The 18,496-nt window shown below is 38.5% G+C and overlaps 1 protein-coding gene across 1 annotated transcript in view; it reads right to left on the reverse strand.

Moving 5' to 3' along the window:
• The window catches only part of GRB14 (growth factor receptor bound protein 14), a 180,086-nt gene extending 164,156 nt beyond the window's left edge, over positions 1-15,930 (reverse strand). The window contains exons 1-2 of the mRNA XM_067026213.1: positions 15,857-15,930; positions 2,643-2,742 (exon numbers count right to left, since the gene is read on the reverse strand). Of these exons, the coding sequence (XP_066882314.1) occupies positions 2,643-2,738 (96 nt within the window). The 5' untranslated portion in view covers positions 2,739-2,742; positions 15,857-15,930. The remainder of the gene's footprint in view (positions 1-2,642; positions 2,743-15,856) is intronic.
• Positions 15,931-18,496: the final 2,566 nt, after the last annotated feature.

Below are 18,496 nucleotides of genomic sequence, written 5' to 3' on the forward strand. Positions count from 1 at the left end.
GTGGGTACTGCCAAGTCATAGGCATATGGCTCCACCATGTGGATGAGCCTCTGCAAATAACACGGACAATAACTTTTAAAAAGAAGTGAGTGCTAATGAAAATCAGAGATCAGAGGCCAAACTCTCCTATTATATATGAGAAAAAAGAACTCGAGAGGTTAAATGATTTACCCAGTCACACAGCAACATTAAGGCTAGAAGCTTGGGGCTCTTTTTATTAAAGTAGTTGCTTGAACTAATGAAGTCTTACTGTTAATTCACCCATTCATTCATTTTAATTATTAAATAATTAGATTAAGCATGTTCAATAGGTATATGCTTTATTTTTGCCTGCCCATAATCTAAGCCCCGTTTTTATTTGGTAGGAATCCTGTTGTGTAAATGTGGTGAGGCAGAGCCCCGCTCCCCTCTGGGGAACTACAAGAAGCATTCATCCCCTCTTCTTACCCCAAGAGCTAAGAAGCAGACATGTCATTAAGTTTGGCCAGTAGGAAGCTCTATATGGGAATGTTGGATCTGTAGAAAGTAACAAAATCAGGGCTAGTTAGGGGTGGTTCTGGAGGTGACTGAACAGTTAAGTCAGTCATAGCGGTGGTAGGTCTTCCTGTTAGCAGCAGCAGCCAGGATCCAGTGGGGACACTGTTAGTGGAGACGTTCTCTCCAGGCTGATCCTGAGATATGAGCTTAGCTACATTCTCTGCTTCCCAGTCTCTAAATCAGGGCCCTTTTCTGAGCTTGGTTCTTTAGCCCTCTTATGGACTGTCTGAGCCAACCTTTTTTCTTCCAGTGAAGTCCTTTTCTGCTTAGTAGGATCAGAGTCAGTGTCTGCTGTGCAACCAAGACCCCGATTTAAACAGAAATTGTTACCAGTAGTGAGTTGCAGCACAGAATCTTGGTGAAATTGGCTGGATCCAGGGCTTTTATCTGGCTTTGTTGAGGGTGAAGGAATTTAAAATTCTAGTCATTTTAGAGATAGAATTTAGATCTGCCTTATTCTACTATGCAGAAGTGAAACAGCTAATTACCTTATTTCCTGTGGTCACTGGGAATGAAATACTATCACCCTGTGGCTGTCATGCTATGTGGTTGCCAAGAGAGGCCACATGTAATTACTTCAGTCACCAGTCCTCGTCCTTGAGTCAGCCCAGTCTAGGTACCAGATATGTGAGTGAAGGAGCTTTCAGATGGTTCCAGCCCATAGTCATTGAGTCATCCCCAGACTCAAGACTTTCTAGCTGAGGCAGCAGACATCATAGAGCAAGGGAAAGCCATCTCCAGTGTTCCACCTGAATTCCTTACCTACAGAATCCATGATCATAATAGAATGATTGTTTTAAGCCACTAAATTGTAGGTTAATTTTATATGCAGTAAAGATAATCAGAACAAGAACCTATACCAACTCAGTGGCTAATGAACTAGCTGGATGGCCAGACAGTTGGGAAGAGCAAGGTTGAAGATTATGGAGGGAGTTTGGGAAAAGGGTATGTTGAACAGATAAGGTGATCCACTCAGTAAATATAGGTTAACCTCCTTTCTCAGCAATGCCAGCAGATTCATGAACCAAATGTTTATCATAGAAGGAATGAAGATTATCTGTGGTTTCAACAACATGGAGTTCTCATCAGTGGCCATCCGGCTACAGTCAACACTCCATTTTCTAGTATCAGTAACTGATCATTGGCTTCTAAAAAGCATTATACCTAGAGAGACCAAAGAACAACTTGATATCAAGTTGTCTACATGGAATACCTATCATCTTTATGGGATGGGGAGCAACAAGCAGCAGTTTTTCCTTATTGCAGTAGATATTTATTCTGAATTTGTTTTTGCTTTCCCTGATCATTCTTCTCTGTCATCACACCATCTGTAGATTAATTGGTTGCCTTATGCAAGGCGATGGTACCTCACACTAAATAGATTCAGTTTAAAGGGACTCATTTTTTTTAAAGAAACAAGGAAGGCAATGGGTTAATATTCAAGAGATTCATTGATACTATTGCATACCCCATGACGTGCAGGAACCAGTCACTGAATCAGATAAGCTTAACCAAGAGTCAACAGCGTGGGGGGTTGAAGTGTTTTCTTGCAGGATATGGTTTACATTTTGAACAAACGATTGCCACATGGAGTTCTTTTTCCACTTGGTCAGAATATCCAAGTCTAGAATTGTAGGGTTTAAAATTGGAATGGAGTTTCTCAGGATTACATTTACTAACTCACTTGCCAATTGTTTGTTTTCTATCCTTTTGACTTTGGAGTCTGATGGAATAGTAATATGAGGATTGGAATTCCATTGAATTGGAAGCTAAGGCTGCACCTAATCAGTTTGGGTTCTTCATGCCCTATGGAAGCAGGCAAAAACAAAAAACTAGAGAGAAAAGATTATTACTGTTGTTGCTGTGTTACTATATTTGTCAGTTCCGCTTAAGGGAAAGTAGACTTACTGCCACAATTGTGGGTGGAAGAAAATGTCAGTATACTGCAGTCTGATTTAAGCAAGGCTACCAGGGGCTCAGATCCCTCACCATATTGTGTAAAGAATCATGACCCATTGAGATTCAAACTGAAGGTAAGGAAAGTGTAGGGGAGGAAGGGAGTCACAAAATCCGGTTAAGGCCTCAGCTGAAGAACCCATGATTACCTTTGCTGTATCATGTTGCTTTGTTGGTGCTGCTGTTTGTTTGTTTGCAGCCAAGAATTCTGATTGGTACAGTCTCCAGATTTGCTGTTGACTCATTTTTCTGGAAAATGATAGAAAAATCATAGTCCGATTTAAGTTTATAACTATTAGAATAATATAAATTTATACCAATTTAAATTAAATTATATTACTTTAATTATAGTTCTAGGAAGAATTATTATATTTCAAGTAAACAGGTGTATAAAAATTTCAAGATAGAATTTATTTGATTTAAACATTTATTTGATTTAAACATTTCATCAGGTAATGAATGGTAGTGACATGGGAAATTATTAATTTTTTAGTATCACAGTATTTTTATGATTAAAAATATTTATTTCTCAGCTTCATGTAAAATCTTTTCTATATTAACTATAATGATGACATTTCAACTAGTCTCCACCATGAAAATGAACTCCTTTCTTAAATATTCTTTTTTAAAAATATTTTTAAGATTAATTAATTTATTTTTGGCTGCATTGGGTCTTCATTGCTGCACGCGGGCTTTTTCTAGCTGTGGCGAGCAGGGGCTGCTCTTCATTGAGGTGCGCAGACCTCTCATTGCAGTGGCTTCTCTTGTTACAGAGCACAGGCTCTAGGCGTGCGGGCTTCAGTATTTTGGGCATGCGGGTTCAGTAGTTGTGGCTCACAGGCTCTAGAGTGCAGGCTCAGTAGTTGTGGCACACGGGCTTAGTTGCTCCGTGGCATGTAGGATCTTCCTGGACCAGGGCTCGAACTCGTGTCCCCTGCATTGGCAGGCGGATTCTTAACCATTGCACCACCAGGGAAGTCCCTTAAATATTCTTAATAATAAAGTAATTGAGTATGAAATAGAGTATCACTACTTCAGTATATTAAATTAAGTAGCTTATTATTGGGGAAAAGAGAGTCAAATTTTTAATTCTAAGCATTTTTCATTACTGAAGAGACTATAGCTCACCATGATCTTTAGTATATTAAAATAACATAGACATTTTGAGTTTTAAAAATGATAACCAAGCTATGGGATGGAAATAAGCATTTCATGAATGCTAAAATTATTTGCTACCAGAAAAGAAAATAAATTCCTGAAGGATACAAGCTTAGGATCATACAAAGAAAATAATGATTTGGGGTTGTTGGAGTCTTTCAAAATAAATTGGTAGTTATGTAAGAATATTATTTCAGTGTTTACAGAGTAATTTATCACAGAAGAATGTTCAATTAAGATCCCAAAATGATTTACCACAGACATTTTAGGCATATCCAAACATTTCCACATAAATTAAACATGATGTAATTGAGTGTTACATTAGCAATGCACCAGTGTTGATTCATGTGGAAATCCCAGATGTTTCACTGATTACTATCCTTTCACTCTGTATTAATGTAGATGTCATAGGTATTTTCTTGAGGATCATGTGGTAAATCAACTTTAATGTACTATTTTAAAGATTGAAGCAGTTTTCAAGATGTCATAGTCTTTATGCAGATTTATATACTGTTTAGAATTTAATTTACAAATAAGTACTATTAGGATTACTTCAAGTAAAACCATGTATTTAAATAAGTCATTTACCCATGCTAACTCTTTGTGTTTACTGACACGTGACTTATTGTCTGTTAAAAAGTGATGCTTTTTTATGGTTATTCATTTTGGATATTTTAGCATAAACATAACTAAAGCAATAGGCTATTGCGTAATTCTGGTCTTTGGGGTTTCCTAATGATCACACAAATTATTTAGCCCCTCTTTATTTATTTATATCTAGATATTCACCCAAAATAATTTAGGGTAGATCATTGAGAGGTTTTTTTCACATGTAAAAGTTTTTTAACTTTTTAATTAATATGTGTTTTTAAACAAAGTAAATGAAAAATAAGAATGGAAAAGTTAGATGGAGCCAGGAGTGAGGTTAATATCTTAAAAGCAGGCACTTGCTAGTGATGAACGGCAAATTTGGCTCCAAGCTCTCCAGCAGCCAGATGTTCCTTAAATAGCTTGGGGCCGTCTTTACACAGAAGCCAAAACCAGTCTGAATGACCTTGAGGCTGCTCCGCCTAGCTTAGTACGGTATAAGAAGATTACAAGTGGACCATGCTTGACACAATAGATTTGTTACTGAGAAACTGTGCAGAAAGGGAAATTTTGTACATGGAGTCATGTTATAAATATACTCGTGGAGGAATCATAAAAGGTTCCTTTTAAAGAAAACCGACAAATGACTCCTTGTGTAACGTGGAACTAATACACTTAGTTCTCTTATGAGTTTAGGATTTTTAATATTGGATTTTCTGAAGAGTCAGTGTGTGATATCATAAGGTTATCCTCTCATCTCAGTATCATGGTAGTAGAAATAGTTAATGTATGCCCTGAATTTTTCAGAGAATGTGTTTAGTCTATGCGTAAAACCCTCTAACTTCTGTTTTGTTGTATTTACCATGTTTCATTGCTTTTGTTCAGTTTTCTGAGTACATATGGCAACCTACAATTTAAATTCCTTTGTGCAATACACATATATTTGAAAATATAAATACACACATCTCTAGTCATATTCAAAGATAACCCTAACATTCACCATTTATTGTCTACCATGGTAAACTCTAGATATTGAACCAGGTATCACTTAAAATATCTTAATTTTTTTAAAGTTTCGCTTTTACTAAAATGGATAATCTTTTATGATCTTTGAAATAAAAACAGTCAGATTAATTAGAGACTTTACTCCTAAAAGGACCCTTAAAAAATATCAGTTTCTATTTTGCAGGTGAAGAGCACAGGATGCGAAGAGGGTACAGTCTTGCTTCCTGTTGTATCCTAGGGCCTCGCGTTGAGCCTAATACTTAGTAGCTTCTCCGTGAGTATTGTTAAGTGAAGGTGAAGGACTCGCATGTTATTTCATAATGACACTGCTCAAGTGTCACCTATAATGGTTAAATTAAGCCTCAGAAGTACCCTTACATGTTACTTGTGAAAACAGAGAAACATGACTTACATGTCACCTATGAAAACAGAGAAACAGAAAATGTAACAGTGTTACATTCCCATTTGGAGAAGCATAAGTTTTTGTAATGATATCTGGTATTTCTAAATGCTAAAAGAACTAAGTTAAGAAAAGAGTCAAATTAGAGTTTTTGCCTATAATCAAAACTTCATAACAAAATGAAAAGTCCAATTTTTACTTATCTTTATTAAGTTGAAAAGTGCTTTAGGGCAATGATCCACTTGAAGTGAAAATGTTTCAATATGAGTAACTCAGAAAATAAATCACTAGCAATACAAAATGATGATATAATCACTGCAAACAGACTAAGCAGCAGATACCTGGCTAGTTTACTCCACACAAATGAAAAATAGAAATACTATTCAATGATATGACAAACTATATACACTAAGTGACAAAAACTATTTTAAAAACATGAAAAAGTATGGTTAATTTCCCCACAAGGCATTTATTTATACTGTATAAATGTGAAGAAATTTAAAGCATTTACTCTGTTTATAACAGAATTTGAATAAAAGACAGGAATAATTAGAAGATGTTCTTAATGATGCAAAGCCATTAACTTTTAGTTCTTCTGAGAAATTATTTAACCACAACCATAAACTTAGCCATAACCACTTAACCATAAAAGTGCTATTTAAGAGCTGGAGTCAAGTTAACCTTTATTTATATCCACTACTGAAAATGAAATTATAGCTAGCCAGCCAGGGTATCTTTAAAAGAAACACAAAACAGGGTGAGAGTAAAAGTGCACTAGTGAATTAACTGTAAATAACATATAGAAATAAATGGTAAGATAATTACATAAAGATGGAAGGTAAAGAAAAAAAAAAGTACTAAAAAGTATTGAAAAGGGGGCCTTAAAGCCCTATTGATGATCAAGGAAAGAAATTTGTAAGAGGAAGGAGGAGAGTAGCAATATAAATGTCTGCTATATTTGAAGGAAGAAAAGGAAGAGAGGGAGGAAGGGAGGGGAGAAGAGTATGATCTCTTGAAGTGAAATCTTACTGCAAATTGAAGACCCTACTCCAGAAGTTCATTCTTAGTCTCTTTTCTCACCAGAGTGGCTATTTCAGAGATGTAAACTCTAAACATGGCAGCTCTCCTTAAAGGCAAATGGCAAGGAGTTTCGTTTTTGATGTATTTGGTTGGTTGGTTTCTTTCTGACACTGGGGGTGGGAAGAGGAAAATCTACCTGCTCTTCTAATGACAAAGAAAACTCTTCATCCATTTATTTATCTTATTTGTCAGTTCTTTTGCCTAGCTCAAGCAACATTTAAAGAAATTTAAGAAGAAAAAAATCACCTAGTCCTTATTCCTATTTTAACACCATCGCTTCCATTATTCAACGTTACCTTCTAGTTTATTCACATCACATGGTATAATCAAAGTAAACAGATCATCTAGTGCCCAACTTTTTAACGTCTTATTTTTCTATGTTATTATACAGTTCATATTTACAATTATTTCAGGGAACAAAATATTCCATGGATGTTTTACTTATTTGTCTGTTGTTGAACAGTCAGTATGTTCCTTAGGTTTTATTTATAATTAACGCTACATTTGAATTCTCTCTCCATTTATGGTTTTTTTTCTTTATAATTATTACCTTAGGATAAATTCACAGGAACGGGGGAACTTTGCCAAATATTATGAACATTTATAGTGCACTTCGTAAATGTTGCCAAATTGTTCTCTAAATGGAATATACAAATTTACACTTACATCAGCAATATCTGAACATATCAGTTTTCCCCAAAAGTTGACAGCAATTTTGCTTTATCATTTGACCACACCCATGCTTCCTTTGGATGTTTCTCTCACTATCCAAAAGGGAGAGTAGATGAGCTTGGAAAGCATGGAACTTTTAACTTAACTCAGTTTGGAATGACTGAGGGATCTTGTTTTCATTCAATAGCCACATCCACTCAATGAAATATTAGGCAGGAATAAATAAGGATAAACACAAATGCTACACAGTAACATAAAAAACACATTCTGGAATTCAGTTCAAAGGAAAAGGAAGACTTAAAGGGTTTGGCTTGTCCACTTATGTTTCCAAACCCACACCATCTGAGAGACGGCTGTGTATACTCAGCCTTGTTTCATGCCAAAGACTTTCTTGCAACACACTCTGTTTCCAAGGGTAACACGAATCTATTTTTCCAAGAGCACTGCTTGCTGCCTAACCATTTCTAGCTACCTACAAAGTTCAGAAGAAATGGATCGAATATGAGTCCCTGTAACGTTGCTGGATGGGCATAATAAGCCACTTGGGAACATTGCAAAACATTCTTTCTGAAAGAATAGGGCATCTAATTCTTTTCCTGGTATTTATCTTTGTGGTCCTTTTCTAATTAATTGCGTTTAAATTGTTAAAATTTAAATGCTTTTTAGAATGTTTGACTTAAACTGTACTATTTGCAAAAATATCTGCTCAATATTAAACTCTTCTGTATTTGTTTATGTAGGGTCAGGCCTTTCAAGATGGCTGTTCTCTTGCTCACTGTACGTCCCCTGATCAACTAGGCCCTGCTTCTCTCACATGACTATCCAATCCTCTTAATTATAGGGCCTAATTAACTGCCTACCTGCTTGCTCCATGCCCCAGCTGCCGGTCTCCCTAGTAACTGAGCCAACCTGACGTCAATTCCCCTTCTAGGTGGTGGCCTCCTCCTGGCTCCCCCCACCCGCCCCTCCTCCCGCCCCCAGGTAGCAAAGATTGCTGGCGTTTCCTGCTCGCTGTCTGCGGCGCACAGCACGCAGTGGGGTGTCGCTCCAGGACCTTGCTTCGGGCACGTAAGATCCCTATTCCGGTAAACCACTGGTGCCTCTGTCGCTACCTACGAACTTTTTCTTCCGTCTTGAGGCTCGCCGAGTGAGTACAAGACTTGCAACCTAACAATTAGTGAGCCAGCCAGGTGGCCGAGGAAACTCCCGTGAGCGCTGAGATGCTGGGAAATAAGGACGGGGAGCGGAAAGTTGCGGGGTAAGGTGGCTGTCCACTAGCTTGTGGAGCCCCATGGCAGCTGTTTACCATGAGAGATTTCTTTCTCTCCCATTATGCTGATGAAATCCTGTTAAGCTCAGAGCCTCTTTCCAGTTGAAAAGTAGCGGCCCCATGCTTGAGACTCAACTGAGTGCCCAGGGATGGCTGGTGAATACAAACAAAATGCAAGAACCTGGATTATCAAATACCTGGCTGTTATCTAGTTGGGTACGATGAGCATATCCCTGACCCACCAGCCCTAAGCAAGACACAGGCTTTAGGGATGTTAACTCAGGGACAGGCTTGTGAATTAGACATCGCCAGTTACTCGGAAGTGTTTGTTAGGGGCCTGTGACAATAGCAAAATAATAAGAGTACCCTTGGGCCTCAGGTCCCAGCCATGGAAGGGGACGGAATAATGATGTAGTGTGATGGAACAAAGCTAAATGCAGTCTACAATGCACTACAAGAGGTAAAAGACATTACAAGAGGTCTATCCTAGTCGTGTAGCAACCCCAAAACCATTTTTTGGGATCTAGAACAGCTGTGCGTGCTATAAGACCCCCCCCTGCCCCCTCCGCCATGGACATTGATAAGAACCAAGGGGTCCACCTTCCTGGCCATGAAGTTCAGGAATGGGCCGGTAAAAATGACATACTGGCATTTCCACCTGCCTTACAACCCCACTGCTGCCAGGCTACTTAAACAACCATTAAGGTGGGAGCAACCATCCCAGTGCTTACGCCACGTTAACCCAGACGCAGCTGATCCAACATGATCCGAGTTTGACTGTCGACTACCAAAGGACTGAAGGCCCACTGCCAGTTATTGGCCAGGACCCTAACTTGCTTTTGCCCTTGCCACAGGATCTAGACCCAGAGGAACACCTTATAAAATGGCCCTGGGACTGACAGGTAAGGCCCTGGTGGTTTGGGTTTGCCACCCCGTGGTGAATAGGACTAGAAAGGGACTTATAGAGCTCACCTGTCTCCTGCCGCACCCCACCTAGGACTACTAGAGTAATTAATCCGGGATCCCTACTGGAGAAAGGCACCATTATATTAACCATGTGGCCTGTTATGCCACTTCTTCATTATTTAGCACCGGCTATGGGCCGTGAGGGTGGACAGGCGGGATGGCAGGATCCTGCAGGCCAGGATGAAAACCACTGGTAGAGACGGTATTATCTCAGAAGGCTGTTACTGCTTGTATTTTGCTGAGTGGTCATGATTTTCCCTGTATTGTGCCTGTTAAACGTCTTATATTTTGTCCTTAGTCTGAGTGGGGGGAATCTGTTTGCGGACTGGGTGACTGTGGTAGCGTCACTGTGCAGTGAGCTTGCTGGGTCGCTGTACCTAGAGGAGTAAGTCATCCTCCTCTGGACTTCCATGGAAAATTGACCTGATAAGCATATGGCCCCCAAAGATTGTCCCTCTCTTGGACTCTTGATTTTCTTTAGCTGCAGTTGTCTATTCGTTATGTGGGGTATTTGGTTGTAGGGCACCTCTACATACCTGACCCCAGGGATATTAGGGAAGAGGGGTGGACCCAGATGGTAAGGGTCGTGTAGGCGTGGAATGCATGGAGGCCATTCAAGATGGCTGTTCTCTCTGTACATCGCCTGCTCAACCAGGCCCTGCTTCTCTCACGTGACTATCCAGTCCTCTTAATTATAGAGCCTAATTAACTGCCTACCTGCTTGTGCCATGCCCCAACTGCTGGTCTCCCTGGTAACTGAGCCCACCTGACATCAATTCCCCCTATAAATGGTAGCCTCCTTTCCCCCTGAGTAGCAAAGGCTGTTGCCGTGTCCCTCCCACCGTCTGCACACGGTGAGGTGTATGACCTTGGATAAGATGGATAAGATCCCCCGTCCACTAAACCACTGATGTCTCTGTCGCTGACTCTGGGCTCTTTCTGAAGTCTTAAGGCTGGGTAAGTACAGGGCTTGCAGCCCAGCAGTTTACAAGCATGGACTCTGGAACTAGATTGATTGCATTCAAACCCCAGCTTTGTCACTTAGCTGTGAGACTTTGCATATTATTGATACTTAACCTGTCTTTGGCTCAGTTTACTCATCTGTAAAATTAAGATAGTAATACCACCTGTCCCAGGACTGTTGTGAGGATTAAACCAGTTATAATATCCTAGTATCTGGAATCACATAGTAAAGCATTCAATAAATTGTCTCTGATGTTGTTGCATGAGAAATCTTTCTGTACTGTACTGGCTCCAAGAGCTCAAGACAAAACAGCTTGCTCGTGACCTTCATTTCCTCTCCTTGAATTGTCAGTTTTCCATTTAAAATAATACAAAACAAAGAATAATCACAATGGCTGACATGACTGAATGCTTATTATGTACCATCCACAGTACTGAGTGCTTCATATTCATTATTTCACAAGTCATCACAATAACTCTATGAAGTTGATACCAGTTTTCAGATGCAGTGACAGATGCTTCAAGAAACTAATATGCCCAACACAAACTAACTAGGAAGTGGCAGAACTTGAACTTAAAAGCAGTCCTGCTTGTCAGACTATGTGCAGGAAAAGAGAAAATGTACTCAAATATCAGTGGTTTCTGGATCATAAAATTGGAGTGGTGATTTAAAATGTCTCTATAGCTATCTGTTATGTAATAAGAACGTATTTCTCTGACAATAAGACATTATTTAGATGTATTTCAAATCCTGTAGATATTAGCATTTCTACTTCACAATGAATAATAGTTCCTCTTATTGCTCACTCCTGTGAACTAAAAAGTAGTCTATCTTTGAATCAGTCTTTTTATCCTTTGCACAAAGCAGTTCTATTACGGCTTTCTAAAAATGAATATAGTGTTTTAGAATCTGAATTCCAAATACTTGTTCTTAGCACAAACGTAACATGCACAGATTTTTTAAAAATCAAGTTAAAAACCCAGCATCGCATTTAACTTGGCATCGTAAGGTCTCCTTGCTCTTGCCCTTTATGTCCCTAAGGGAAATCCCCTGATAAGTTAGCATGGGGATCAGCGATAGAAGAGAGGCCAAATGGAAGCAGAAGCACAGCCTGGTGACAGTCAGAGGAGGCAGGTTTGTCCCACACTCAGATCACCCTCTCTCGGAACTTTTAAGGAATGGGGAAGAGGAAAGAAAGGCAGCATGTAGCAGACCAGATTCATGGTTAGTGGTCAGATAACACTTATGCTACTGCCTGCTAGGTCCTAGGTGATTTTACCAATATTTTCCCATTTTATCTTCCAAGATCAGTGTGAAATAGGTATTATTAGTTCTTCTTACAGGTGAGGGCAATAAGCCTCAGATGGAGCAGCTTAACCATGCAGATGATAGGTAGCAGGCAAGGAATTTGAACCCTGATCCGCAAATGGCCTACACTTGTCTTTATATAGTGCCACCAACCCATTCATGATTCCTAATGCCCAGGGGCATAAGAGGCTGTAATCTATTAGAAGCATTATGTATAAGAACATAACCATAAATTGGAATGCTATAACAAAATTAGTAAATAAAGAAGTATGGGGCTATTTGCACACCAGTCTGTACTTCCTTTGCCTTTTTATGTAAGAACCTACACAACCTTCCTTGATTAAATGTTTCAGCTCAGATAGTGTTTGCTAACCCTATGATTCTTGCTATGGAGCGCAAGGCAAAATTTAATTTAGCAATGTATGATAAATAGTAGATCTGATTTATAATAAACAAATACTTGGACCCATAATATTACTGTAACTAGAACCAGAGTCCACAGATATGCTAATTATTCCCTCCTCTGAGGTCTCTGGGAGGATGACGGGTCTGTAACCCATCTCTAAGTCTCTCATCATCTTCGACATTTCTGTCAATTTATTATTCTATATATCTGTCAACAGTGAGATTAAACAGAAGAGTGTGGACTTATATTGCTTTCAGAACTCTATGAGGATAAGGACATTTCAGACAATGAAATGTTACCGAAGCGTGTTTTGAAGATTTTATTTTCCAAGAGGCTGAGCTGTCATTTGCCTGGAATGCTTCAGGACAGTTCTGCCTGGAGGCAGGACTATGGACTCATTAACCTTCTAGCCCTGCAACTCTGTCAGTCTCAATTCTCTCCACGGTTTCAATCAGATACAGCTGCCTCTAGCTTCATTCTGGTTGGTTCAGTGTGGCTCTGTGCTCTTGCAGTTTTCCATATGGCAGGGAAAAAAAAAAGCATCTTCAACATGTGTAGCTGTGCATGAAGCAGTGTGCATGGTGGAACCCTCCTTACCGAAAGGCTCAGCATAAAAAATATTGATAGATGAGCACATTGGTGTATAGAAGAGTACCATGTGCCAAGTATAGAAGATTCTTATTTCTCTTTGCGTATAGATGAATACACAGCTGAATACACAGCCGAGGCGCTCTCAGGAGGCCTCGGCGTCAACTTGGTCCAAAAGAATGACTGCTATTTTTGCACTTTCCCTCACATTATTTCTCAAGGCTTAAGGGAATTTAAATGTGACTTACTTGGCAATGACAAGTCTCTGTGCCCTCGGTACCTCCCAAATGAGATCATTTACACAAGTCACCTCACCAAAGCTCATTCTATCTCTTCATAGAGAAACAGTATCACTTAGGTGGAATCTAGATTTCAAGAAAGGATGGGTTTTTTCCCCTTAAAAATGACTACTTTAAAATGCTAAATTCATAGTACTTCTGTAATTTATTAAAATATATGTTCTCTGGAAGAGGCAAGGGTCATGTCATAGAACCTTAGTATTACTAACGAAGGAATTGAGGGAGGCTCTGAGGAGTTAAATGACTTGGATAAGATCTCCCGGTAAGTTGGGAGCATCGCCAGGACTAGAACCCAGCTCTCTGGTGTCCCGGTCCAGAATGCAACCCTCACTGCTTTCCTCAGCACTGCTGAATGAAACTGATTTTAACAAAACCAATAAAACCTCACCTTAGTTAGATGTTACTGTACTTTTATCATGAAGTAGAGTTTTGAAACAAGCAAATGTATTTACTAGTACACATGTGTTATTTCTTATGATTCTTAAAGAATTTTATTTATGAAACAATGAAATTCACCTACTCCCTTGGAAAAATCTATTAAAATGGAGACAAGTAATAATCATTACAATGAATTTGAATTTGGAGAAAGTGTCCGTTCAAAGTCCTTCTCTATAGAAGGAATAATTAAAGGCCTTGGAAGAGGTGGTGACTTGATTAGAGCCATAGTACTTTGGAGAGTGGGCACTTAATGAGGGTTTTAAAAATCAATTAACTCATTTATAGAAATTTCTAAGTCTGTAAGCCACTTTACAAATACTATGAAAGATTTCTGTGCCTCCTAATATATTTGTGTGTATTTCTGGCAGAATATGTTTAAATGGAAATCGAGACAGCTTTGAGCAAATTTAACCTAAATGATCCAAATTTTCTTGATGTCTCTTTAGAATTGGAGGGAAGTCTGCAATAGTTGTATCAAGATTGAAGTTTGGTTACTGTCATTATCATGCTATCAATACAGTTGGCTCTAACTATTTTCTTACATTTGTAGGCAGGTGGATCAATATTTCTAATGAGAGAGAAGAAAAATTCAAATGACCTGTTTCTCACCTAGCCAAGATTTTAAAAAGCAGTTTACTGAATTGGTCATTCATTCTTTCAACAAATACTTACATCGCATGCTTAATATGACAGGTAGTATAGAAGAATGAGGACTCAGTGTCAGAGTACCTGGGTTTATGTTCTGGTTTTCTATTTACTAGATGTGATCTTGGGTAATTTGTTCCTCAATTTCTTCATTTGTAAGAATGGACGTAATAATACCTGTTGTTGTAGATTAAATGATTAATATCAGTAAAGCATTTAGAAGAGTGAATGGTAAGGGCAAAATGTTAACTGCTGCTGTTATTATGTATTATGGACTATGCGTGGAGGATAAACTAGGTATGCTTTTTCCCTCACGGAGGACAAAAGTTAGTAATGGGAAAATAATAGATAATTGGATAAATAACTTTTAAGGGAAGTATATATCACATGGATATAACATCTCTCTAGATGTTCATGTGTCACTTTCTTCTATTGCAACCAAGAGAAGCCACACTTCACTTTGCTATTCCACACACTCCCTGGTGACTGAGTCTCAAAATCTTTGATATTTTTTAAACGTCTTTATTGGAGTATAATTGCTTTACAATGGTGTGTTAGTTTCTGCTTTACAACAAAGTGAATCAGTTATACATATACATATGTTTCCATATCTCTTCCCTCTTGCATCTCCCTCCCTCCCACCCTCCCTATCCCACCCCTCTATGTGGTCATATTTGATATTTTTATGGTAAATCATACCCTTTCAAGCGAGTAGCAAATGGAATCTCACATTAGGACCATTGTGTTGGGCAGACATCCTCAGAATAATTTATTTTTCCACTTCTCATTTCTTTATGACCACTTAAAGTTTCAAGAAAGCAATCTTGATTTCCAAATGGTTCACTGCATTTCTTAAGGCATAAATGTCTGTGATGCTCCAAAGACCTTTGTCCTAGTAAAGACAAATTCTTCTGGGAGGAAATGAAAAGACCAACTGCCAGTGTTTGTTCAGGACAAGCCCAGTTGTTCCTCCCATTCTGCAGCAGATGGCATGGACAGCCTGAGTGCCAAAGAGGAAAGGCATAACCCCATTCACCCAACCATCTTTGTCTCACTCCACAACTCCATGTCCTAATTACAGTCACTTCTTTTTCTGCTTGTACTCTCAGCCTTCTAGGAGTGAGCTGATTTGGATAATCTGCAACAGTATTAACCAGATATCCCTAAATACACCTGGCATTTTGCCCCCACTCAGACATGTGAGGCAGATTTTAAATTCATATTTAAATGAAGGTCAGCTTGCTTCAGACAGCTCATCTCGATAAGGGTTTAAAAAAGAAAAAGTTGTCAAAGATTCTGCAAGAAGTCAGGCTTTTGTTCAGATTTTTTTCTTAAAGAATAAAACGATTCTCATAGTAGGATTCCCCAAATCAAGCCTGGACACAGTCAAAAGTCCTAGGATTACTAAAAATGATTTACTTGATCTTTGGCACTTGCATTAAATGTCTTATTTTTAGACAAGGTTTTTGAAGTCTCCTCTAAAATACAAGGTCATCAAAATATTTTATTGCTCTTTTTCTTCTTGCCACAAAATGGGTATTCTTTATGATTGGTAAATAGGAAAATTTAGACTCACCCTTTAAGTTGGAAGACACAGATGACATAAGCACAGGGCACCTGCTAGGAGGGAAGGTGCAGTCCAGAACTGCCATGGTTATACAGTGAAGTGTTAAAGCATTTCTGCCCTGTGGTACTTGAGTGCACTAAAAATAGGCAACCCTGAACTATATTGCAGTTGAAGGACAAGATAAAAATAGGAAATAAACTTGAAAATAATTGTATAAATAGAGTACTGGGATTAACAACTCAACCAACAGGATTGAATTCGCTAATAAGATTTATTATTTTTATTGAATGTAGGAAATAGGATACCATTTAAATATTTAAGAGAAATGTTGGTTTTGAAAGTGTGTTCAGGATTTAAGAATGATTGACATTCAAGCAGTGACAACTTATCATTTGGAATAAGTTTTCTGTCAATTTTTCAGCTGAGAAGTCCCTTTATATCTTTTAATGGTACTCCTCCCATATAGCAACAAAAATACAAAAAAAACCCCACCCAAATTTGGATAATATGCGTCAGCTAGATAGACATAACTGATTGAGTGGATGCAGCTAAAACCCAGTGGTGATTTTGCGGTGTCACAGCTTTACTCTTGAATTTAAGTCCCAGTAAACAGGACTGGGAGGAGCCCAAGAAATGGAGGCATTCAGTTTATTTAGCATAAGTTTAGCCACTGTGGAGACAGTATCAAATAATTTAAAATTCTTCATAGCTCCTTAAAAGACTATATTTAGAATTCTGGCTTCAAAAATTCTGTTATGGAAAACCTGGAAAATTAACTCTTGGCCTCCTACTTCAGTCCTCTCTTGTTTTGGCCTTCTGTATTTCCACAAAGAATACTATCAATACTTAGTCCTGTTTCTCTCTTCCTTCTGATGCCACTGCCATGACTCCAGGGCCAGAACACCATCAGTTCACAGAGGATCCTTCTGAATTTCTGCTTTTGTCCACTTCCAGCAAATTAACTTAAATGTATAGTTATGTCACTTTTCTGCTCAAAAACTTCAGAAGATTAGAGGATAAATATGAAACTCTTATCCTGGAATTCCAGGCTTCCTAAACCTGCTTTTATGTTTTAACATTAATCAATTATACATTTGTTTTTATTTACCCAATTTATTAATTTTAACCTCTGAATCCACCATCTAATTCATAACATAGGGTAATATTACCAATAACCTACCAGTGTCCTCCTTGCCTACCCTAATCTTACCCTTTTCTTCCCTCTTAGAGGTAACCACAGTCTTAAATTTGTTTTTGTCATGCCTCACTTTTAAAAAGTTTTAGCACATATAAATAATCTTCAGTTTTATAAAAAAGTTATGCTTTCTATGGCTTGCTTCAAGAAGTTTTCCTCAACTTTTGGTTACTGAGACTCATCTGTGTTGCTGCATGTGTTACGGTTAATTTTCACTTTTGTATGATATTAGCTTGCAAATATATCACAATTGGCTTTGAGCCCTTCCCCCCACCCTTGGTTTTTGGTTTTTTTGCTATTACCAAAGTGTGCCAAGTGTGTTGTGAACATTCTTGAACATGTCTCCTGGAAAGCATTCCTGCTTTGTTTTCTCTTGGGTATGTGCCTAAGAGTGAAATTGCTAAATTTTAGATCGTACCAGTGAGGGTCCTGGCAGGAACAAGGTCAAATTGTATAACTGAGGAAAGTTAAATAAAGGAACTATTACGGGCTAATAAAGCACGCACGTTAGCACTAGCAAGGGCAGGGAGCCATAAGCATCCCCATCTCTGAAGAGGCAGGGAGAGGGAGGAATTACTGGAACCTGAAGAGGGCAGCTACAGCTGTAGGAGAGTATTACCCAGCAGAGCTGTAGCTTTTAGTAGAACTCAGCCAATCAACAGCCTGGCAGAGAGGGAGCTGATCTCACTAAAAACCCTGACCTCACACTCAACCCTTCTCTCCAGTGTTTTGCCGGGGTCTTTCATTAGTTCAACCCAACCCAACCAAAATGACAGGGAACCTACTGATTAAAGTCTCTAAAGGTCAGCTTCCAAAAACACAGAGCAAGGTGGAGAAAGCTAGAGACTGCGTCTAGAGAGGTAAAAAGATACACGCAAATGTTAAATATTATGTAACTCCATCCTTTTTTTCCCCCAAAGTGCTTGTACCAATTTCTACTCCCACCAGAGTATACAAGAGATTCTGTTGGTCCATATTCTCTCTTTAGTATTATTAAACTTCTGAATTTTTGTCAGTAGGTTCAAATGATATCTCCTTGTGGTCATAATTTGCATTCCTTCAGTTGCTGATGAAGCTGAGCTATTCTTCATGTTTATTAGCCGTCTGGCTAATTAATTAACATTAACTCTTCTGTAAAGTTCCCATTCAAGTGTTGCAGAACTTAACAAGTTTATTCTAAAATTTATATAGAAAAGCAAAGAGCCAAAAATAGCCAAGATATTTCTGAAGGAGAAGAAAAAGGAGTGACTTCCTTTCAATATATAAAGGCTTATTATAAAGCTAATGTAATGAAGACAGTGTGTTTTTGGTGCAGGAATATACATTTTGACCAATGGAACAGAAAAAAATAGACCCAAAATAGACTTATTAATTTAGGAAACTTCAGAAATGGTGGAGATGGTATGTCGTCATTGGGGAAAAAGTATGGTTATTTAGCAAATAGAGTTGCAAAA

The sequence above is a fragment of the Kogia breviceps genome, chromosome 2 (genome assembly GCF_026419965.1).
Source record: "Kogia breviceps isolate mKogBre1 chromosome 2, mKogBre1 haplotype 1, whole genome shotgun sequence".
Classification (NCBI taxonomy): Eukaryota; Metazoa; Chordata; class Mammalia; order Artiodactyla; family Physeteridae; genus Kogia; species Kogia breviceps.